The 23,936-nt window shown below is 46.4% G+C and overlaps 1 protein-coding gene across 5 annotated transcripts in view; it reads left to right on the top strand.

Annotated features, from left to right (window-relative positions):
* Positions 1-23,936, top strand: part of LOC135377412 (uncharacterized protein ZK1073.1-like) — a 170,123-nt gene that overhangs the window by 20,252 nt on the left and 125,935 nt on the right. For 2 of the 5 annotated variants that reach the window (XM_064609794.1, XM_064609796.1), the window contains exon 2: positions 17,790-17,825. The exons of the other annotated variants lie outside the window; for them this stretch is intronic. In XM_064609794.1, the coding sequence (XP_064465864.1) occupies positions 17,790-17,825 (36 nt within the window). The remainder of the gene's footprint in view (positions 1-17,789; positions 17,826-23,936) is intronic. 5 annotated transcript variants of the gene reach the window in all.

Consider the following 23,936-nt stretch of genomic DNA (forward strand, 5'->3'; position numbering starts at 1 on the left):
GCCGCGGCAACAGTAGCTGATTCAATATGGCGCTCCCCTCGTCCGTACGTCCCAGTTTCGGAGGTTTCCTTCTAGCATACTCCTTAAGATTTCTATGGACAGGAGGAACCACTTCCTTAGAAATCCCTTGCTTTCCTCGGTTTCTCGTTGGTACACCGCCAAACTGGAGATGGCTGACCGGACCTTTCTCAAACCCATCCCGTTCATTTCTGTATCCCTCACAGTTCGTTTCCTAGCATCTCTTCACGATTTCTTTGGCTCTATGATATTGATTTCATTGATGGATGAATTTGGTTCTCAATCAGCTGGTGCTCTCGACAGCCCCACCTTTAGATCTACCACGGAGTGATTTTCACTTTAGAGCGTCGTCACTAAACACTGCCGACCGACCCCCATTTCTTATCAACGCCACCGAATGACAATTACTAACCCATCTTTTTAGCACACAGTGATATAGTGTCAGCTGCGCGTGTCGATCTGGATGTGGCGCAAAGGAGCGGTGGCTGAGCGGTGCACTTAAACGTCGACATACACGTGACCTTAAAAATGGACGCGCCCATGAACAACGCGATTGACCCCCCGCTTTGTTTTGTAACCTCTTTCGACGTCTTTAATTGGTTCCATCCGATATACTCGCAGTAAAGCAAGCAGATTTGCAAGCAAGGCCTCGTACCGCTGACCACTCCCAAAGACAACGACGACACCGACACGCTGCACTCAGACATCGGAGGAGTAAGCTACCATGTCGCGTAAGAAGCGCTGTCTAATATGCACCGAAGAAAAAAAACAGGACGTTCTCTGGGTCTTATGTGATCCCTAGCACCAAAACGGAATATAAGGTCACACGCCCCCATAATGATGTTACCTATATCACTTGTGACCTTTTGAGAAATCAGAGAAGTAGGCGCCGCGTGGAAGGGGGAACGTTGGATGAGAGAACGATAGAAGGTCTCAAAGGGGGAAAATACCTTGCGTACGTTGAGTGAGAAAACAAAGGCTGAGACGACGTCCTAACTTACAGCAATCACAGTCCAGACTTGTGCCCGTTACCAAAAAATAGGAACTAAATATCGTTACCCGTTACTTCAGAAAAAAGTAACTAAATACGTCACTCGTTACCAACATACAAAAGTAACTAGTTCTCGTTACTTACAGGTAACGAGTTACTTTTACGTTACCGCCGCATAGTTAAAGGAGCCAACAAACATGCCGTCACTTGCCTTCAACTCATTATTAATGAGAAATTGCACTTCACAAGAAGCTGATACTCGAAATTTACATCAGTGATATTCGTTCTCCTCCGTGTCAAGACATCTGCTGCCGAAGTGGGGGTGATCGGAGGTTATGAAAACACAAGAAAAGACACCGGTTTTCGTGCCACCGATCACCAACGGTTCCCAAAAACAGACGAGGGGCTGCGTCATAATTCAGGCCTCTCAGAAGCTTAGCAAAGACAAGAAAAGGCTAAAGTCGAAACGCGTTTTCTGTACCCATAGCACAATTGGTGCCCATTCTTGGGAAGGAGTGATGGTCGGAAATTACAGAAACAAGAGAAAAGACAAGGGCTTTGTTTAAGATAATTCAGCACGTCAACAACACATCCACGTGGTCGTGGGTCACGCAGGTCCACGCATTGCGTCACACGGAGTGCCGAAATGTGCTCCCCCGCGCTGAAGAAAAGGAACGAGTAACGTCAGTAACGAGTTACCAATTTTTGTAACTGATTCCGTTATTATTACAATTTTTTAAAAAGTAACTGAATCGTTACTTCGTTACCAAAAAAAGTAACCGTTACCAAGTAACGAGTTAGGCACAACTCTGAATCACACCATATGTTCCCGAAGAAACATCACATTATTGATTGTCAGGTGCTGCCTTATGGTATGACAGTAGAATACACTCTCTGCACGACCCGCTGGAAAAGCTACTGGCACCTTGCGCCACCGCCATTTTCCGGAGAGCGCGCGAAACTGTGGTACTCTCGCACCTGTCTGTCCTTACTCAATGGAAGAGTGCATGAGGGATCGCTAACGGTTGAGAATAGAGAGTTTTAGTACATCGTACGCTATCGCCTTTGCGTACCTATGGGATAGCGTCGATATGATAACAGAAAGAGAGCTTCGCGCAGTGCGCAGAACCTCCAACGCTATCCCTCGCCGGAAAGGCGCTAAACTCACTATTGAGAATATTTATTTATTTTGTTACCGCGGGCCATAAGCTGGACCAGGCTACAAAAACAGTGCATTAGTTATTAGAGCAGCGCTTATATGGACACTAACCATAAATATCGATAGCAGCTCTTTCAAAGCTTTCAATGCTCTCCATGGAGACAGCAGATTCAGGCAGTCTATTCCACTCCTCCGTTGTTCTCACACACACACACAAAAAAATGACGTTTAAAAAAAATGGAAAAAGCAAAAAGTGATGCTGGTGTCTCCTCCGTCTCACTCGGTGCGGTTTCAGCAAACTCTGTGCGCTAAAGAACGCCTTACATCGAACTGCTCGCTACATAAATTTTAACCTATTAATAGCTCTACGTGTTTAAACAGTAGTAAAATCGTTCAATTTCATTAATCGTATAGCCTACGGTATTTGTTGAAAATGAACGTAACTTCTGTCTCTTTGTACATTTTCTATCATATTAATATCACGTTTAGTAGCCGGATCCCAGACAATATATCCGCATATTCTAATTTGGTTCTTATAAAAGAGTTGTACGCCAAAAGCTTTAAATCGGAAGAATCGACGGATTTGAGAAGATCGGAAGGCGCGCACGATAACGGGTTCGAAAACAGTATTTGAAGTGGCGGACATCACGTTGGAGATTTTACTTTGATTTGACGACAGCGTCCTTTACCGTGTCGTTTTCGTCGAGTGAATCCGCCCTACTGACCCCCCCCCCCCCCCGCCCCCCAAATGCCAGTTTCGCTGCGCGAAACGTCAATAAAGGAGCTTTATAACCGTCAAACTGCACTTCATTTAAGGTCGTTACATATTGAGGGCGTGTAATGAATCGTGCGATATTACAGCCGCATGCGAGCCGTCGTCAACTGAGGCTTGACATTTATTTCGGCACCTGGAACACATTCGAGGAGTGGAGGAGACCAGTGGTATTTATAAACGCAGCATCGCAGCTCCGGGTCGAGAAACTCCTCCCAAAAGTTGTCCGCTTTTGCAATGCAAGGGAAAACCGGTCAAAAGATATTCCGCAACTTCCTGCTTACGCAGCCGCATTGTGATGACTACACTACAGGAACGCATTGTTTGTTCAGCTCCTAGCTCGCCCGAGTTATCTCAGCCAGCCGAGAAGAAACGGATAGCTGCGTGTATGGCGCACGAGTTGCGCCAAGTTCTATTCTAGGAATCGTAATTGTCTCTCATATAGTACGCACTATAAGCACGAGCGGAACAAACAGAGCTGCATTACTGTTGCCAGAGAAGCGCGTGTTCGTGAAAGAGATACCGCATCGAAAAAAAGGACGATGATAAGAACAAGGTGGCTTCAAGTATCCCACAGAAATGGTATTGGTGTAGTCTAATAATGTTTACTTCATGCAGAGAGTAGAACAGGACGTTTCTTTTTTCTTTTCTTTTTTTTCGGAACATTTGGGTTTGGCCAAAAACTTCTCGCTCCGGTTTAACTCGAAGACAGCCATTTTTTCTAGGATCAGTTCAGCTACCTGTACACACACATACACATAAATGGGATGATGATGGGGTGGGTCATTCATCGACGTTATGGCGGTACTGTGCCCCATTGCGCTTGTGGAAGGGATGAGAAAGTGATGATGATGAAAAGGTGTCCTACTAGAGTTCGTCCATTAGTCCAGTGCTGGAGAGGAACTCAGCAACAACTCGTAGGCCTTGCATCTGATGTGAGGGGTCCAACCATGGTCCGAGAATTTTGGCTAAACTGAATTGGCGTTGATCGACGCGTTGCAGAGCAGTTTCCATGAGGACGCACTCGCGATCGTACTGTCCGCAGACCAGAAGGATGTGATTGAGGTCACCGCGCACACCTCACGTGGACCAGAGGCTGGATGCGACGACACCGAGGAGGTGTTTGAAAGCCGGTGTAAAAGCCACATTAAGTCTCATGCGGTGGAAGACTGTGGTAAAGGAACGTGGCATTCGGCGGGGGAGAGTAAGGGACAATGGTGGGGTCAACGGAGTATAAAGCAGAGAGTGGGTGGTGATGTCATGTTGCCATTGAGACTGCCTGTACGTCATTGGCACCTGCTGCCTGTATATCGCCATTTCCATTGCACCAACGAAGCTCACTCTGAAGCTCGCTTCCATTGCTGGCCGGTTCTTGATTAGATGGACTTCTCTATTGGCGCTGCGCTTTGCCCTGCTTCCACAATTACGACTACATTGAGGCCTCGCAGCGGTTGCCAAGGCAGGCTCTATCCCAGTTCGTGGAACTTGAATTGCCGGCCCCGTTAGATAGCTGACAGCTGCACAAACACCGCTCTGTCAGCTGGTTCCATAAACACTTCCCTTGTCGCTGGTCATCAATTGGAATTACGTCAACTGTGACGTAACAGCTCGGAGAAAAATGGGGCCGGAGGCGGCGGTGATAATGCACTCCTCGGTTGAGGGCTGGCCGTAAAAGAGCACAAGAGGAGAGCAATTTACTCGGGCTTTGGACGATTCAGGGGTGTTAGCTGTACTTAACATCTCACGTTTGAATCCCCATCGAGAGACCGTTGAAGGTGTTAGCCGAAAAAAAAAAGCCGATAAAAATAACGTTATTTATTTTTCCTATGCGGCCTATTTTCGAAACTTGTCTACCCATACGCCTAAAAGTGTTTTTTTTTTTTTTTTTGGAACTTGATGTGGATTTCTTACTTCTAACGAATGACGATGGACCTCCCGTTTAGTCATAACTATAGTTCACTCGGTTTGGCATGCACACTTTGTCTTTAGCGCCTTTAGACGGCTTCAGAAGTGTAACAAAGGTTGCTAGATCCAGTTGTACAAAAATCGCTCAACAATTGCAGGAAAAAATGCCGGTTGCAAACTTGCAATAGCGGGCTTCAGGAGCTTGTTCTTTCGTTCCGACGATTAATGGCAGACGTCACTCCCGGTCAGGCACTGTCGGCTCCAGGCTAGCCAAGCCGAACCAAGGCCGAGCCAAGCCGAACCCAACAGACAAGACCCACATAATAACGGCGAAGTGTCTCATAATTGTGGGATGATTTGTCCGCAAAATGAGACGAGCTTCTGGAGCTGAAATTTTAGCCACGATTGTCGGAACGGTGCTTTCGTTTTCAAAAGCATCAGCAGCCTAGAAAGAACGGTCGCTTGAATAAGGTTACAAGAGGTGCGCATTAAAGCCCCCCCCCCCCCCTTAATGTGCCAACACATTAGCGTTACAGTTTGTGAAAATACGGAAAATATGAATACTTGTTAGATAAATTTCGCGCTACTCGTGTTATCTCTTGAACGCTTGTCGTACTGGAGCTTTGGTTGCGTATTCAATACCGGAAGTAGTCGGAGTTGAATGAGACGAAACATTGGTACCTCGCTTGACCGTTTAATGTTTTCCGCAAAAGAATACTGGGTGCAAAAATGAAACAGGCAAGGTGAACCGAAACTGATGCAGTAGCGTATAGAACGGCATTCCACTAGAAGGTGTTTTTCCTCATGACGTCGCGTGACGTCATCATTACCAAGAGAGGGTCACTTAATTCATCCGAGTGCTGCCTGGTAAAGATGCCGACCAGAACCTATCGCGGGCAGTAGTGTCAACAGCTTTACGTCCTGCAAAAATTACTTAGAGACTTTGTAAAAAAATATATGTGAGAAGTATCAAGTGCAGAATCCCTCGTATTTAGGGTAGATGGTTCAGGGTTTTCGGGTAAAGTCTGATCGTGCCTCTACCTCGCCAATCAAATTTAGTCTCGTGACGTTAAACGAGATTTTTTTACTACGCTGCACCAAAAGAGCACAGCCAGCAGCATCTTTTTAAACATAAGTTTCTATTTTTGTGCTTTCTACTTCTACTCTGTTCTATTCTATTCTATTCTGAAACACACGTGTGCCTTACACGTTCGCAACAGCTATTCCTGTCGCAGTACAACACTCTGAACGTTTCACACCTGTGTATACACGGTCTGTGCACAACACACGATAGCGTTTTACTACGTATAGGGTAAGGTGGTCTATGTTGAAGACAGTTGAACTATTTTGTTAATAGCAGTCGGAATAAGCGCCTAAATTCGTACCGTAAATCGTTAACTGAATCCCCAACCCTTTGAGAAATGGTTCACAAATTACTGTGGTGCTAAACCAGGTATTTGTTTCGTACGAGCCAAAAATGACCAGCTACATATTTTCATCAACTTACCCCAACCTATGGGTAAGTTGTGGACATAACAAAATTAATACCGGATTTAAATTTTGTCTTTTGTTTGGGCCAGCCGAAACGGTCAGCCACGAGTAATGCACATGGAAACACTGGGCAGTGACACAGCATCATAACGGCCATGTCATATTTTATTAGCCGACGAGCAGAAGTGAGCAAACTGGAAGGCAATGCTCGCGAAAGTTACAGATGTGACAAAAAAGGCCCCTCTTACCTCGACCACATCTGCAAAACAGCGTCTGACGTCTTCCTAAAAAGCCACGTGCAGAACGTCAACACGTTACTTCAAAGCCCAGACAACGACTGTGCTCACCCCGGTGTCACAGACGAGAAACAAATATTGAGCTAAGAAAATGCCACGCGAAAACCCCAAACTGTCCTCAGCTTGCCCCCGTCTTCAAGTAGCACCACTTTACCCTATAGTTAATGCGGTGTGATCTGGTGCAGTGTTGATCAGAAACTCGCTTCACTTTATCGCGAGAAGACCATAAGGAGCACCGGTTGTTCGTTCCGAAGTACGCGTTAGAGCCAGTTAGCGGACAATTTTTACTCGTGAAATTTCTGAGAAGCATTTGAGCCGAATACGTCTGACTTTGTTTATATTCTACAAAGTGTTCACGACGCACACTGCTCTGCAACAGCAAAACCGAAAGCAAGCAGGAAGGAGAAGTAGTGAAAAAGGTGGGAACCACTGAAATATGGCAGACAGCGGCGGGAATCGAACCACGCACCTCTCTGTCTGTTTTTTTTTTTTTTCACGACTACCATATTTCAGTTGTTGACGATCTTAGGCACCTTCAGGCTTGTTTTGTGTATTTCAACCTCAATACCGTTACTCTCCAGTATTTATGCTATTTTTAGCTTGGTTTTCTTTCTGCTTTGGTATTGTAGAGCCGCATATTTTGTGAATACTTTCTGCAAAATAAATGAGGCTTATTTAAACGCTTTTCAAAGATTTGAAGGATAAAAATCGGGCGCTGTTTTTAATCCTTTTAATTTAATGTTGGGATAAAAACGAGCGCTAGGAAAGAAGAGCAGAAAATGGACTACTAGGTGCAACCTACACCTCCATATTTTTCAGCCGTCGTCAGAACAAAATATACCGCTTATCTTCCAATCCAGTCTATCCAAACAAACCATTAAGCACAATGACTCATTTGAATGACGTCGCTAATACAACAATATCAGAACCCCGCCCATCACTTCATTCCATCGTCATTCATGTAGTTGTTATTGTTGTTCAGAACAAAGTGAGAAGCACGGAAGCAGCTGCGTGTCTGCTTTTTCCGAACTGAGCCATCAACGCGGGAAGATATTCATGCATGGCCACCCGCGCCATAACCGCTTGCCCAGATACTTTCTAGCGATGAAAACGGCCGTTCGAGCCGTTTATTTAGAAACGAGCAAAGCGGCCGCGAGACCAGAGTCGCCCTTGTTGTGCAGCGGTCGTCGAGCCATTGAAGCGCTTGTTACGGCCAGGAGAGGGCGTAAATATAAATAGTGCGCCCTTGAAGAGGAGCCAAGACTTGATCTCCCCCAGCGCCGGCAGGACGACGTTGTCCGCTTTCCGGCCCCGCTATCGTAGTCAGTAAACGCGGAAAGGGACCCTCCTTGTATGCAAGATAGCTCGCACAATCGTCATCGTCATGAAAATCGCCGCCCTTATGGAGGCAGCTTTTGTTTAGGGCCTGTTCTCACATATATACTGCACTTTGCTTCAGAGCGCTGGAAACCAAGGGTTATTTTCTACCTCCGTGTCCTCACTTGCGAAGCAGAGCGCTCCGCCGGCTCAGCAGCTCAAGTCTCGTTAAACGTCATTGGCGACGTTACGTAGCGTTCTTGCGTCTTGTGTCGAATTCGTGATTCCCGTAAGCTATGCGGACGCACAAGCTCAATTAGCTTGGTAAGCGGGGGAAATCGTTCGTTCAGTTCATGTTCGGTTCACCACGACACCAACAAAGCACTGCAAAACCAGGAAGCAAAACAATCCCGCAGCTTCCGCGACGTCATGAAGACTAGGAGGTGCTGGGTTCGAATCCTTACCATCGGTTGTGCTGTCTGAGGTTTTTCCCTCGGTTTTCCGAAGACTTTCCAGGCGAATGTCGGCACAGTCACCCCTGAAGTCGGCCCAGGAGGCATACTTATCCCATGTCCCCTAGTCCTTCCAGCTGTTGTCCTTTATCCGTCTGTCCACATTTATATGCCGCTCATAGCTACACTTGCTTCGCGGCGCTAACGCGAAATTTAAAAAAAAAAGCTTCTAGATTGGGCACCACTAATCAGATATGAAAAAGTTGCTGAAAAAGTTGACAGGAGCTGAACTCCGACAAAAGCCCTGTTTTCAGGCGGTTCATATCTGTGCGAGGAGGAAAAAAGCAGCGTTGTTTTCTAGCCCTGTAGAACAAAGCGCTGTATGTGAGAACGGGCCCTAAGTTTTCATATCGAAGGGAGGCATTCCGTCAGTATCCTACATAAACATCACTTAGGTTTATCGCCCACTATGTAAGTCTTACGTTCCACTTTATACACGTCATCCGAGTTGCAGGTTTCGCAGAAGAACACACACAGCCTTCATGCGACAATCAGTTAGTTATACACACCACGCGAAGCTTCATGTCGGAGATAGAAACGAAGCGAGGCTAGGCCACACCACCTATAGATAAAGAAAGCCTGACGGCTTAAACGACGCCAAGTATAGCCATTAAGATCAGTAGGGAGGCTTGCTGGGCTAGTTGGTGCATAGCTACTTGAGTATAGAGCGGAAAGAGCTGAGTCATGAACCACCCGCAGCGATGGGAGAAAACAATGTAGCCCAACATGCTCTTGCGTTACGCGTGCTATGGGACGAGGATCTATGACAAACCTAGAGTCGGGTCACATGGACATCATAGTACAACTCGCATTTCAGTTGCGGTGCATTTTACGTGTGGAGTGAAACTCGACTTGGATCTGCCTTGCCTACAGTGCTCAAGACAGGCTTTGCCCTTCGATGTGCGCAAGTGTTCGTGGTCAGCGCACTAACATAAACGTGAACTGCGCGTGGCGCATTCATCCAGTCACAGTGCGCACGTAACAATCAGACGAACCACATCCTTGGAAGCGTTTTGGACTAGTGGCCCAAGTTACTTCGACCACCGCCATCGCAATGAAACGCCAGTAAAACATTTTCTGCGTGTTGTTTTTTATGCCGTGTTAACGCCACGAAGCAACTGTGGCTATGAGCGGCGTACAGATGTGGACAGATGGAGAGAGGACAGCAGGAAGGAGTGGGGGGTTAGTATGTGTCCTGGGCCGACTTCAGGGGGAACTGTGCCGACATTCGTCCGGAAAGTCCCTTTTCTGCGTATACCGTTATACAGTATTTTTTTTACTTCAACATATATATACGTGTATATATCTATATGTCAAAAGCCCCTTCAAAAAAAAAAAAAAAAAGAAAGGAACGAATGTCACAACCGCAGGCAATAGGCCACAGCGTATAAGGGGATATTGACCTATTGCGCACCTGGGCTGCAGGAAGACTGCTTCTCCACTTTCCGTTTACACTTTCGTGTACCGGATAGCACGCTTCAAGACAACTGCCAGGGTTACCCGATACCGCATCACATGCTTCACGTCACCTGACAGATCGCCCGCCACCGACAGACAGGTGCCCGCCACCGAAAGTGCCTGTCGATTTTTTTAGTCTTGCCCTTTTTTGGTTCGTGTGTTTTTTGTAATATCATAACCCGGGAGCCCTTGCTGAGTCGGTCGAGTTCTGGACGCCGACTCATTAAGACGCAAGTGTGGCGTCTTTTCTGTAACTGTGGATTGGTTCCCACTAAGTGTGAATGTAGCGACACAGAATAAACCAGTTATCCAGTTTAACGATGCGACGCTTTGCTCCTCCGGGACGACAACATATATAAACTATTAAAGCTGCATAAATTTCGTTTTCGCACTTGGGTCATACGGGCAGGAGGACGTCCTGCAGGGCAGCGTACGCTACTACTGGAAAACTAAAATTCATTAATTAACTTATTAATTGCTTTTTTTTTTCGGGGAAATAGCGAGATAGCAGAGTTGGTGCCAGTCATTATTCGAATCCACCGTTCTTGATAAACACCATATGAAGCGGACGTACCTTGAGATATAAATTGCCAAATTTCGCTATGCTAATGAGTCGAAACTAGAACTACGTGCTTTTCGAGCCCAGAAACGACGCGACCTTCGCTTTATCGGAAAGTGGCGTATCTGACCAATAGATTAGCGCCTACGCCAATCAGCTCCATGGCTCCAAAGTACGTGGCCCTGTCACGTGGATTGTCTGTCGCTCTCTCCGCGCTCGAGTCTAGCGCGTAGTTCTGGTTTCGGCTCATTTGCATAGCGAAATTTATATCTCGAAGTACGTTCGCTTCTCAGGGTGTTTAATAAGGACAACGAATGGGTCCAATTCTGCTATCTCGCATTTCTCAGAAAACAGCTAATTACTAAGTTAATTAATGCATTTTAGATAATTAGTCGTCCAGTAGGTGTATGCACTGTCAGGATGTCCGCCTGGCCGCATAACCCGCCTGTCAAGATGGCATCAGCGCTGCTCTCACAGATTTCTTAATAAAAAAAATCTGTGTCGAATAAATAAACAAACAAACAACAAAAGAAAAAAACACCCCGTATATGTACATAATCATCCGTACCACCATGTGCCACAATTTCTACTCGGCGCATATTCAAGCCGGTCCACATGTCAGGAACTCGTCAGGTGACAAGTTCAACCTCTCCGTATTATTTTTAGTCCGTCCAACTCCGGTCCACATGGTACATACAAGCAGCGCGTAAAACGCTACGCGAAAGCAGCGTGCGTAAAAAGCAAAGCCACCAACACGGGCGCGTAAATGTGTCAAAAGCGAGACGCCCGTGTTGTCAAGGCAACGTCGAGGCTGGCAACAACCGGAAACACGTCCGTTTGCCGTTTCTATTTGGCGACTGCGCATTTGCGACCTGTTCGTCCTGCACGAAATTCGAGTCCGCGCTGCCCTCGCACTGCCCTGCGTGCGTGAAATTTTAAGCAACGCGTGAACTCGCAGATTGATGTACTGGAATGCGTAACATGCGGAAAAACCTTTCCCGTCATCGATCACTTATGCCGAATTTCACTTGTCCAAATGGAGCAAGCACCCACAGCGAGAGCGAGCGCCACAGAGCAACAAGATCCGGTGGAAGCGATTCCGCAGAACAACCGCGCGCTCCAGCCTGGCGGAAGTCGTTGCGTGTATCCGGTAAACTCAGTGCTCCGTTGCAGTGCCGGCCATATACCCGTGGTTACTCGGCAGAGCAAGAAGCAGTGGTCCCTGGTGGAGCTACACTCTTAGAAATGAACTTCACCACATAGCACGCTCCTACACTCTTAAAAATGAACTTCACCGCATAGCACGCTCCTAGCCAACCATAGTCTCGAATGATATCGTTATCTGCCCTGATTTGTTGAAAACGGTAGGCGTACGCCTTTTTTGTGACAGTTATGAACAGCATAAGTGTCAACAAAAATGGCGTACGCCTCCCGTTTTCAACAAATCAGGGCAGATAACGATATCATTCGAGATTATGGTTGGCTAGGAGCGTGCTATGCGGTGAAGTTCATTTTTAAGAGTGTAGCCAACCATCATCCCGAATGACAACGTTCTCGCCCCTGATTTGTTGAAAGCGGGAGGCGGAGCATATTCTGTGCCGTGCATAATGGCCACAAAATACGCTCCGCCTCCCCTTTTCAACAAATCAGGGGCGAGAATGTTGTCATTCGGGATGATGGTTGGCTAGGAGCGTGCTATGTGGTGCAGTTCACTTTTAAGAGTGTACTTTAGCTGAAAAGAACAGCGAAACTCAGTTCAGGATCGAACAGTCATTCTTCGTCGATCCAGGAGCGAAAGATCAACTACACTCTAAGAACAGAACTTCACCGCATTGCACGCTGTGCACCAACCATTGCCGCGAATGGTATGGTTATCGCTTCCGATTCGAAGAGGGAGGTGGGCGTACGCCTATTTGTGGCAATTTGTGAAAATTGCCACAAAAAGGCGTACGCCCCTTCTCCCTTCGAATCAGAAGCGATAACTCTATCGTTCTTGGCAATGGTTGGAGCCCAGCGTGCTATGCGGTGAAGTTCTGTTTTTAGAGTGTAGTAGACTTCGCCATTCGATCACGGTACCGAACCGTTCACAAAATCACGTCTGTTAGTTCTCGTCAACTGTGCTCTTCAGCGTGTTCTATATAGCGTCACAGGCTGCCATCCACTTTTTACGCGCTGTGTGCTTGTTCTACAAATACGTGCTTCGCCGCGCTTCCTAAAGACTGCGTTGGGGAGGCTTAAGTGTTGTGTTTGTCCTAAAGTTGTTGATTTAGCTCTGCAATTTACATCGATTTGCTACATTTCTTTCGCGTAGCTGGAGAACGGTCAATATTTAGGCAGGGAGCCGGTACACAGCAATATCATTCATACAAAGATAACTTGCGTTGAGTATCGCCTCAAGAAACCGGCTTTCAAAGTTCCCTCGAAACTGCGATGTCGCCGGCCCCCTTATTATAGTTAGGCGCGTCGAACGTGCTACTAGTGTTGCCACACGTTTGAAAAGGAAAATATGGAGAATATTCAGTTTAAAAAATCTGAAAAAAAAGGTGAAAGTAAACACGCTTCCACACGAAGTTTATGCCGTTTCAGAGGTCAGGTTTTGTTTCAGGTTTCGCTTGTATTCCTTCTTTTCTGTATAAATTTTTATTATTCGCATCGAAAAAGCAGCAATCAGTAAGCGTCCAGAGCAGAATGCACTACACATAGTGCTGTTTGACGCAGGGCAAACATGCAGTCACGATGGAGCTAGAGGTGGAGCCACAGGCGTAACAACAATTCAAATTACACCCATACGTAAAAATGCCTACAAAAATTTTCACTTTTTCAGCAATACTTGAGACATTCATATTTGACTAGGCGGCGCTGTGCTAGCCTCCGCCACGCACTCGACGGCATTGCTTCACTTGCGGTTTTGACTTCATAATGCGTGCGACGATGCCTTCTGCATATTCTATCGCTTCAACATTCACTGACGCGTTAGTTCGTAATGCTTCGCATTCGAGCAGGACGTGGCGTAGGCAGTCGGAGACTCGTTAGTTGCAAAAAGAGCTGGGAAGCTCAAAACGAAACCGAAACTTCTCAGAGTTCCCTCTCCTACCTCCTGTCCCATGCGTGACGTCATTGGTAGTGTGGTCACGTGTGGGCGGCATAGCTGGGAGTCCTCACTCATGAGGACCCTCATGAAGACGCCTCACCCTCACCTCACGACGATGAGGTGAGGGTGAGTGAGGCCAGACTACGCTGAAAATTCCTCACGAGGACAATCGTGAGGCATTGTCCCTCATGAGGCCCACCGTGAGGGCCCTCATGAAGCCAGTCATCGTGAAGCCATCATTACGTGAGGTACAACGTATTCCGTGAGGAGCCTCACGGATGAGGCCGTGAGACCCTTTGTGAGGAACCTCACGGATGAGGCTGTGAGGCCTTTCGTGAGGAACCTCACGGATGAGGCCGTGAGGCCTTTAGTGAGGGACCTCAGGGATGAGACCGTGAGGCCTTTCGTGAGGGACCTCACGAATGAGGCCGTGAGGCCTTTCGTGAGGGACCTCACGAATGAGGCCTTTCGTGAGGGGCCCCACGGATGAGGTGATGGGTTCGGGCTCCTCTTTGCTGGTGCCAAACGCTAACGTTAAACCTCACTGTGACAGTAACAACTGTTACCAAATTTATCCAAGCACAGCGCGAAACCCTATAAACAGTATAATGCCGCGCAATATCATTAGTGCCAACTACCGACACAGTAGTTCAACGCCGACGTGTCATGTGAACATGACGGAAAGTTCTTTTGAGGCTCATGTGCCTCCTAGTGACTTGAAGACACGTCAGGCCATGAAGGTATTCACGAGGCGAGGGATCGTGAGGATGAGGGTCCTCATGAAAAGAAGGTACGTGAGGTCATGAGGGCCCTCATGAGGTGAGGACACGTGAGGATGAGGGCCCTCATGAGGTGAGGACACGTGAGGATGAGGACTCGTGAGGCCATGTGGGTCCTCATTAGGCGAAAGTACGTAAGGCGCCGTGAGGACATGAGGGCCCTCATGAGGTGAAGATACGTGAGGCAATAAGGGTTGTGAATAGCCTCATGAGGTGAAGGCATGTGAGGATGAGGATGGTGAGGCCTCTCGGGATCCCGATGCCAGGAGGTGAGGTTTGTGAGGGAAAAATTTAAAATGGAGGGCGACTGAGGTTTAGTTACTGGTGAGGAAAATTTGGTGAGGGTGAGTGAGGCGAATGAAGTCTGTGCTTCGTGAGGTGAGGATGATTGAGGCCGCAAGAAAATGCCCACCTATGGTGGGCTTTCTTTCTGCTTCCTCAATTTCGTACTAAAATATTCGCCAGCGGTAAAAGCAAAACCTACAGAAAGCCGTACACGAGGAATACCGGTGAGGTGAAACCCAGTGTTGCTGAACTGCTTTTCCGTTGGAGGAGCGCCTAATTACTCAAAGGAAAATGTTCCTTTTCGAATTATCTGTGCCACTTGGGGATGCAAAATTCTGTTCACTGAAATATCATACGGTACGGATTAATGTCGCACCGTTACCTCAACACATTTTTGATGCGGAGTCTCCCTTTAAAAGCCCAGGAACGGATATAGTCTTATTTTTCTCGAAGACTCGCGTAAATTAAAAATTCTAAAGCGTCACTGAAATACTTAACGCACAGTTTAACAAAAACGTGGCACGACAAAGACGTGAAGTGACTGGCCAGCTGCGTGAAGACCGGACGACTGGCCAGCTTTTTGTCAGTTTAAGCACGTCCTCTTCCAACTTTAAATTAAAGCAACGCGACGGGTTCTGCAACCAATTTGTGTGCAAGAGACCGGTGCCGATGCTGCTAATAAGACGGTTCGTTTGACAGCCGACGCCGGGGGGCGGACTAAACGTACAGTCACTGGAACCCAGAGACCAAAAAATTAAGCGACGCATTGGGAAAACCTCAAACCCTGTATCCGTCGCTCTGCTTTCGGTCACTCAGAGTGGCGCAGCGCGACGTAAAAGTTCGTCCACAATTTTCCTAATGAGATTTTAAAAACCTGTATATTTGATGAACAATTCGCAAATGTAAAAAAAAAAAATCTCGCCGAGAATCTGTAGATATCCATACAAATCTGTCGCAACACTTTTGACGCTGCCCTGACAATAAAGGTCAGTTGCGACTGTGTGGTCTTTGAACGGAAGCGTGTCCGGTCGCAGGGCGGAGATCGTTTCCGCATATTATAAATGTGCTTCTGTTGACGTCTACCTTACGTTGTCCAGGTGAACCCGTTCCAGGTCATGTTTCTTTCCTTCCTCCGAAACTAGAAACGCTTTTGTGACACCAGCAGTTTTATGGTATATCAGCGTTGCGTCCTTTGCCTTTTGCTCCGTGCTGGGAATATAGTATGGATGGTTCAGTTGCTGTACTTTCATTGCTGCTTTAAACGAAACTGTGTTGGTTTCGAGGCAGTTCTACTAATATTAGCGATTACCTTAAAACCCTACCTGGCCGTCAGGAAATTCCGGCGTTGGCATGTATACGGGTGCGCTCTTGGTCGTCATCATCAACGTCCGGGACATTTTGCTCGATACCGTTCATCCCGCATTTTCTGTTTCTTAGCATCGACGCAATTGTACAGACGATCGTACACATGTGGCAAATTCCCATGGAACTCATAGTGCATCGAGGGCCATTAGTACAAGAGAAGACATCACAGTTTATCAGAGGGAAATCTCTTTCGCACACGCAACTCTTTCACATACACACGGCTTTTTGCTCCGAGAGCGAACGGTGTCGGCGCGCTGCGGAGAACCGATGAACTACCGTAGTGTGGGTAGCTTCCTCGCGTCGTCTGTTTTTACGCGTTTATTTTCCGCGTTCAGTGCAGTAGGTGGAGCATTGGGGAACCATCGCGGCACAAGTGATCTTCCGGTGAATATACGCAAGAATTACGGAAAAGAACCATCAAATCCGAACATCGGCCGCCGTGTTATCCGCACTAGAAAGGTGACGGTGTCGCCCCCCATAGGTCGATCTCGCAACGAATTGCAGCGCAGGAACATGAATGTTTAACCTGATAGCTGAAAGAACCAACATCGGGTCTTTGACGAGAGACACGCTTATTCAACGCCTGCGCGATTCGTGTAACGATATATCCTTTAGCAAGCTCCGCCACGTTGTCGCAAAATACGCAGATGTGGCTACACTCTTAAAAATAAACTTCACCGCATAGCACGTTCCTAGCCAACCATAATCTCGAATGATATCGTTATCTGCCCTGATTTGTTGAAAACGGTAGGCGTACGCCTTTTTTTGTGACAATTGTGCATAAGTGTCACAAAAAAGGCGTACGCCTCCCGTTTTCAACAAATCAGGGCAGATAACGATATCATTCGAAATTATGGTTGGCTAGGAGCGTGCTATGCGGTGAAGTTCATTTTTAAGAGTGTAGGCCACAATTTTGACTTAATCATTAAAGAGCGCATAATAAGCAACAGTGAACTTGAAGGTAATAGTCAGTTTGCCAAAGTAACTTCAAGTTCATTTTGACTAGTAACGAGTTCTGTCGTTTGAGTTTCGTCTGTCTCGTAAATAGCATTTTGAGGGTTCGAAAGAACACGCAGTAAGGAAAGTGCTGAACATGAGAGAACTGATGTTCTGAACTGAACTGAACTGAAGAACTGATCTTTCATAAGGAAAGTGCTTACGGTAAAGTGATCCTACGGCATCAACAGCAGCGTTCTCAGCGTGAACATGTCCGTATACGTCCTGATTTCATGGAACATGGAGGAACCACTATCCGTTGATGATCCTACACGAAATGTTCACTTAGACATTCCAACAAGCCTGTGGTGTGAAAGCAATTGCCCCGAATTAGCCGGTGCGTATAGGAAATCAAACCCGACACGACGAACCGCTCGAAGACGCAAAACGTTACGTCGTTCCTTCTGACGGTGTTCACACACATCTCATTCCTCTTCGTTGGCTCGGGATTTCACGTGCAGCCTTGCCACGCGACAGAAAGTGTTTGTGATTCTTAATGTTCTGGTGTGTCTTGTTACTTGTGTGTCGGTGACCGCAGCCACATCCAATCTTTGTCATATCTCCGTCAGTGAGTGCGATCCAGTTGTTTATCGTAAGCAGTTTACCACGGCTACCAGCCCATGTCGTCCGAAAGATTGATTTAACCGTGGATTATCGCGGTAGTGGAGCCCCGAAAGTTTTTACGGTAACCAGACTGGATCGGCGGCTTTATTGATTCTCTGTGACATGATTGAGCGTTTCTCTTTTCTTATCATCCATCTTAACACTGGCTCTCTCCTTTTCTTCCCTTTTTAGGCTCTAGGAACAGTATATGAGGAAGTTAATTGCAATGTGAGACACCCATCAGTGAGCTATCTGAGGCAAAGTAAATCCCTGTGTTGTGTTGGCAATCGTGGCTGCTCGTCAATGCATGCTGGCCTGTCTTTCTGTTTTGATCGCTCGCTCGCTCTCGTTTTGTGCTGCTCTTGTACTGGCCTCGTCAACACTGTCTTCGACGAGCGTCCTGTCTGTGGCACGTTGGCTGCTACCGGAAGTCGCCGGAAATAGCGAAACTAAGGCTGCGTTGCAATACCCCGGTTAGTGGACTGCCTAGCGGTCTAACCGGAAGTGCCGCCATGTTAAGTCTCGTTCCAAATCTCGCCAAGTCCGCTATTCAGTCGGCTACCGCCTAGTGCGCATCGATGCAGTCTAGTTATACGCCTGACCATCTGACAGCCGGGATGGAGACGCGCGTTGACGGTACCAGCGTGCCCGCTGTTTCTGCTGGCTTTAAATGTAAAGTTGCACATAGTGGTATGTTTTTTTTTTAACTGCGTAGAGAGTTGCAACACATGTTTAGTTGCGAAGGTGACAGTTTATGCACGATGTCCTACAAACTTAGAGCATTACAGTCCTGCTGCGCTTGCGCCGTACGCATTTCTTGCGTGAGCAACGAGATGGCGCCACAGGCGCCTCGGCTAGGCAAGCCTGTTCCAATAGTGACAAGCAAAGGGGTCTACTCAGCTGCCTAGTCAGGCGGCTTCGCGGGCGCGAGGTATTGGAACGCAGCCTAAGATTGTGGGCTACGTACCCGGGTTGCCAACTCAAAATAGAGATTTCTGTATTTAAAGTTCTGTTCGATCGTAGTGGATCAGGCATCGGGTACGTGCACAATTTGCCTCTGTTTGTTAATGTTAACTTTCCCTCGGCTCTCGTACATGCAGACGAACATGTTACAATGGCATGACGTAAGGCTGAATTAGTTACTAATAATCACAATTATTAAAAATCTCGTTTTCGGTTCTGAACAATAAAGAGCACAAGAGAAGGCAAAAGGATAAAGTGCACACAAAAGTGCACATCTAGCGCAAAAGCTTCAGTTGTACCGCACTGGCAACTTTGTATTTAGATGTTACGCCATATTTGGATCCAGCTGGATTGTGGATACAGCGTTGAGAACACAAAGTTGTCAGACCCTGTGATACCCTACAGCCGTTTAACAGCCGAAGTCGCGGCTTGACTCCGCAAAAGGACATTGGAGATGTAGCGACCTTTAAGAACCCACTACTTTTGACTCATTTCCGGCAACTTCCGGTCTTCACCAATGTGGCGTAGATACGACCGAACCACGGGCATATCTATTTAACACGATGTTGCCGAGGCCAGTACTCCACTTTGGAGAGGCAGGTCCGAGCGTGTGCCCCTTGCAGGTCTCTCGCCAAGCTCACCTCTCTCCTAACAGAAGCCATAAACGGACAGTATCCGGCATAATAAACATATACAAACGTGCCTCAGTCAAAAATTGGAAAACATTAACCGCCGTATAGATGAAGAGAGGTGAGGTTTGGGTCGTTCATTTCCAGTTGGGCTCTGGCTGGTTGTTTCAGTTTGGCCGAACCGCTTTCCTTTCCGTGTGTGGGCGTTCCAGGCTTGCTCCATTGCATCGATGTCCTGTATCGGTCATGTAGAACCTCTTGTAGTTTCCAGCGAGTTGTCGTTGCCATGTTCGACTCAATGCTGTTGGTGCTAACAGCTTTTTTTTTTCTTCTTCTTCTTCTTTTTTTCAACTTCCACCCCATTACCGTTTCTTGGGGTGACGGACTGTGCGGCTGTCGATTATCGTTTAATGTATACTTGACGTTGAACTATAACACTGTGTAAGTATCATAACATGTTCAATATTGCACGGTCTGTCGTGTGTGCAGTCATTCATTAACCACTAACGGCTTCGCGAAGTAAAGAGCGCGAATTATAACTGATTGCTTCGCCTAAAAGAAAGATAATGCAGCTTATAAAACTTTGCTGAAACACGCCGAGCGCGGGTAATTATGCTTATCCCTATCTGGATCTCGCTTAACAACGCGAACACTTCAGTTTAAACGGCTTAAAAAGGAGCAGCGCTATTTGCTGAGCGCTTGGAAACAGCAACTAAGCGGGGAATGAACACAGTGTGCATATGTACACTATTAATTACAATGAATAACACTGTTTCCGCTTCTGGTAGACAAGAAGACGGGTTTCTGTTTCCTTTACTGGATTCCTTTCAGTTCACTTCTGTTTTCGGCTTGTCGTTCTGTCTAGTTAAAGAAAAAGATAAAATGCGTTACAGAACTATCTTTTTTTTTCATCTTACCGATACTCAGTACAGAATAGTTTAGTTCAGAGCTTACGTACAAACGCCATCGAGGGATTCAACAACAGTTTTACGTGCACATGGTGAAAGAACTGTAGCAAAAGGGCTATAGGGCACGGGTTACGTGCACAGCCGTGTGAAAGGGTTAAGTATCTATTCTCCCTTCAAGGTACTGTTTGATGCGCCAAAAAATCCAAATCATCATCATCATCATCATCCCTTCAAGGTCTTCATGCATTCTAGTGTAACTACACATAAATATATCGATTAGTCTTAGTATTAAATTTAGTTGTATCGTTGTAGCGTGTTCTTCCCACTAAACGCGACGTTGGTTCGGTAGTGACAGAGAGATAAGAAAAGTGCTCCGTGTTGAAGTGCCGTTCATTTCGGTTGGAATAATTCTTTTAACGGAATCCGGACTATACAACGAGAGCGTATATCATGCCCTACCACGAACGAAGGTACGCCTGAGAGAACTGAGAGAACTTTCAACTTTCATCGTTAATTTCTTAGGCAAATTGAGGCTTTGTATGTATTTGTCCCTTCTATGTTGTTCCAGCCTCAGAACATCAGTTCTCTCATGTTCAACAGTTGCCGCCTGCGTCGATCCCGTCGTATGAATGTGTGTATGAGAGAGCAGAAATGTATGAGTGAAAGGAGGATGAGTGAGAGAGAGTGGCTGGTTTGTCCCTTCAGATGACGCACCCTGGAAGTCGCTGAGAAGGCGTGTTAGCTTAGCTCAATTGGTAGAGCCCTGGACCGGCAATAATCCAGAAGATGTGGGTTCGACTCCTACAGCTGGCTAACCTTCTCAGTGACTTTCAACTTTCATCGAAGGTACGCCGTCAACTTTTATAAGCGTACACCTATCGACAGAAAAGAAGCCCCACTTTCGAATCAAAAACAGACCTAAACCACGACCCTAAGCGGCCACAAAGCTTCCAAACAGGTGTCCCCAAAAGTCTTGCGCTTCCATTGTGCAGCCAGGCGACAGCATAGGTCGATGACTATGCGGCCGCTGGCAGTCGCGCGGAAGGCTTCTCTATTTTTAATCGGCGCGAACCCAAGAAACGTGACCGGGGCCTGGTTGACCTGGGCGTGGTCGACACCAGGGACGCGGGCCCTGACGCGCAAACCACATTTCGCGATATTACCCGCTGTGTGGGCACGGCACCTCGGTTGTCCACAATTCACTACGGTTCTCAGCTTTTTGAGAATAAATTTCGTTTGCATTGCACAATCCGCTACCACGCTGCATATTGAAGTCGTAAGTATACGCTGGATTTCTGTAACTGATTAATATACTGTTTGATAATAATCATATATTTGAGTGAAGGCAAACGCATTGCCAGCGAAGCGAATGTAACTTGTTGCGTTCGAAGTTACGAGCACGTATAAGTACATAAAAATACTTTCCAGACGGGTGTTGGCACAATTCCCCCCGAAGTCACCCCAGGCAGGGATGGGCATAAATACATTTTTTGAGTATTTAAATATAAATACAAAATACTTTGTTGAAAGAGGTTTTTAAATACTCTGCATAAATACTTTTCAACATGAGTATTTACATACAAAATATAAATACAGTATTTAAATACCGTAACTACAACCATAAATACTATGAGAAAAATGTCACCTGGAATTACAGAAATAACGATGATCATAACAACAAATCAGCAACGAACAATAGCATTTATTTGTTAGATTATCATGGCAATTTTAATATTAGAAGTTTCTCGAATATTGCATCTTTTAGGCATCTTCTGTTCGGCCGTACAATCAGATTCGCAAAGGAGAAGAGCATCTCCACAGGTGCCGATGAACAAATGCTTTTATTAAATTTGACGAAGATGCTTCGTACAACAAGGTAATTGGCTAGCCGCGACCGTTGTCCGCAGCAACAGTGAAAAACTTGCCATCTAAAGGAATAGCAAGTCGGCCTTTGCCTGACTAACCTTTCCTTGTTTTTTTTTTTTCTCAATAAACATATCCCCCCCCCCCTTGCCATCTAAAATTTTTTGTCGCATGCGCATGGTAGCGCAAACACAGCATAACTGCGCCCCAAACTCTCTCTTCTTCCCGAAAGGTCAAATGGAGGGCAACTTTAAGATATGAGTCAGTATATACTGTATTTAGGAGTATTTACAAAGTATTTACAAGAATAAATACAAAAAATTGGTATTTAAATCTATTTATAAATACATTTTTCAGGTCTGTATTTAAATACAAAATATAAATACATGTATTTATATTTCAAATAGTATTTTAATTACAATGTATTTAAATACTGCCCATCCCTGAGTCCCCAGGACACGTACTATCCCCCCCACCCTGTGTACCCCCACTCCGTCCTGCTACCCTCTCTCAACCTTTCCACACGTCCGTATGGCGCTCATAGCCACGGTTGCTTCGCGGCGCTAACACGGAGTTCAAACAGCAAAAGTACATACAAATTAATTACTTGGCCCTGCGGAATCCAGTATAACTAGTTTGCAGTATAAAAGAACAAGTTCGTTTTCATGATGATAGTTGAGGTGTGCCGGGGATGATGTTGGGTGAAGTATAATCCAGTAGTTCTATATAACTTCCTAGTTACAGTGTTACTAACTTGCGAGTTACAGTTACAAGTAGTTCATGCAACCTCCGGTGCTTCCCCGAATGTCTACCAGCTAGCAATCGTGCTATAATTTGTTATTGCTGTTAAGCCTGATGATGGCTAATGACCAAAAACGACATGACATGATTTCTTAAACGTTGAGAACGACACCACACTCAATGGCACACTGATGCTTCCCGAGTTAATTTTGCCCGGCCTTACGATATACCTTTACGAGCAAGTATAAGAACGGTCTCTGTGAGTATAGTCTAGAGCTCTGGAAAACAAATTACGCCGCTCCGGACAATTACCTGGCTTGACTCATTTCGCACCTGCAGTTCCTGCATTCCTTCATGACCACCCTGCGGTGTTATTTTATTTAAACGACGCAAAGGAACTGTATGTCTTTACTGGCGTCATAATTGGACACGAACGCGCTTCGGCATTAAATATTGCATTGTACGGCAGCAAAAACAGAGGACCGCGAGCACGAAATTCGTTACGCTTCCTCCTGAGACAGTTTCTGTGCACGCCATCCACGTAATAGCTATTCCAGCATGCATAATGAAAGACGTGTACTCGCGCAGCGTGAAGAGAAGGGTCGCATACCAGGGTTGCTTGATCCTATAGTTCGAAAAGTACAAAGAGCTCCTCAGGGAGCACACATACCATGCTTGTGCTGTGGGATTGTGGGCTAACGAGTTCCAAATCTAACGAGTTTGAAATGGCATTTGTGTGCGCTGATTGCACGCGGAGCTAGGCTAAGTAGCAGAGCTGTAAATTTTTTCGGAAAATTGGCTTTCGAGGTGTGTTTTGACTTTCGCAAGCGGTGACGAAATCTAAGATTTTGGTGTTTCATGCCGGCACTATCCGGGCGTGAAAGCACGGGCGGATAGAGCGTGTATAACCTTCCGTTACTGATTGTGTCCTCAAGGTGTGGAACTCGTTGCCACGGTGACCTGGTCAACAGACGTGACTGACTAGAAACAATATAGGAAAGAAGGAACTCTTTTAAGAGTGTCTGTAACGTTAGCAACACCAACGAGACCGACAGCGAAACAGGGAAGAGTATATAGAATCGCAGGAATTTCTCAATAGGCAGCGCCGTATAGGAGTGGCCGGACACCAATTTCAGGAAATATAGCTCTCTATAGGAATAGAAAACAGGAAAGGGAAAGACTCTTTTCCAAGGAAGGAGTCAGAACCGGGCTGTAATGTCAGCATGGTTCCGTAT

Source organism: Ornithodoros turicata, chromosome 1 (genome assembly GCF_037126465.1).
Source record: "Ornithodoros turicata isolate Travis chromosome 1, ASM3712646v1, whole genome shotgun sequence".
NCBI classification, from domain to species: domain Eukaryota; kingdom Metazoa; phylum Arthropoda; class Arachnida; order Ixodida; family Argasidae; genus Ornithodoros; species Ornithodoros turicata.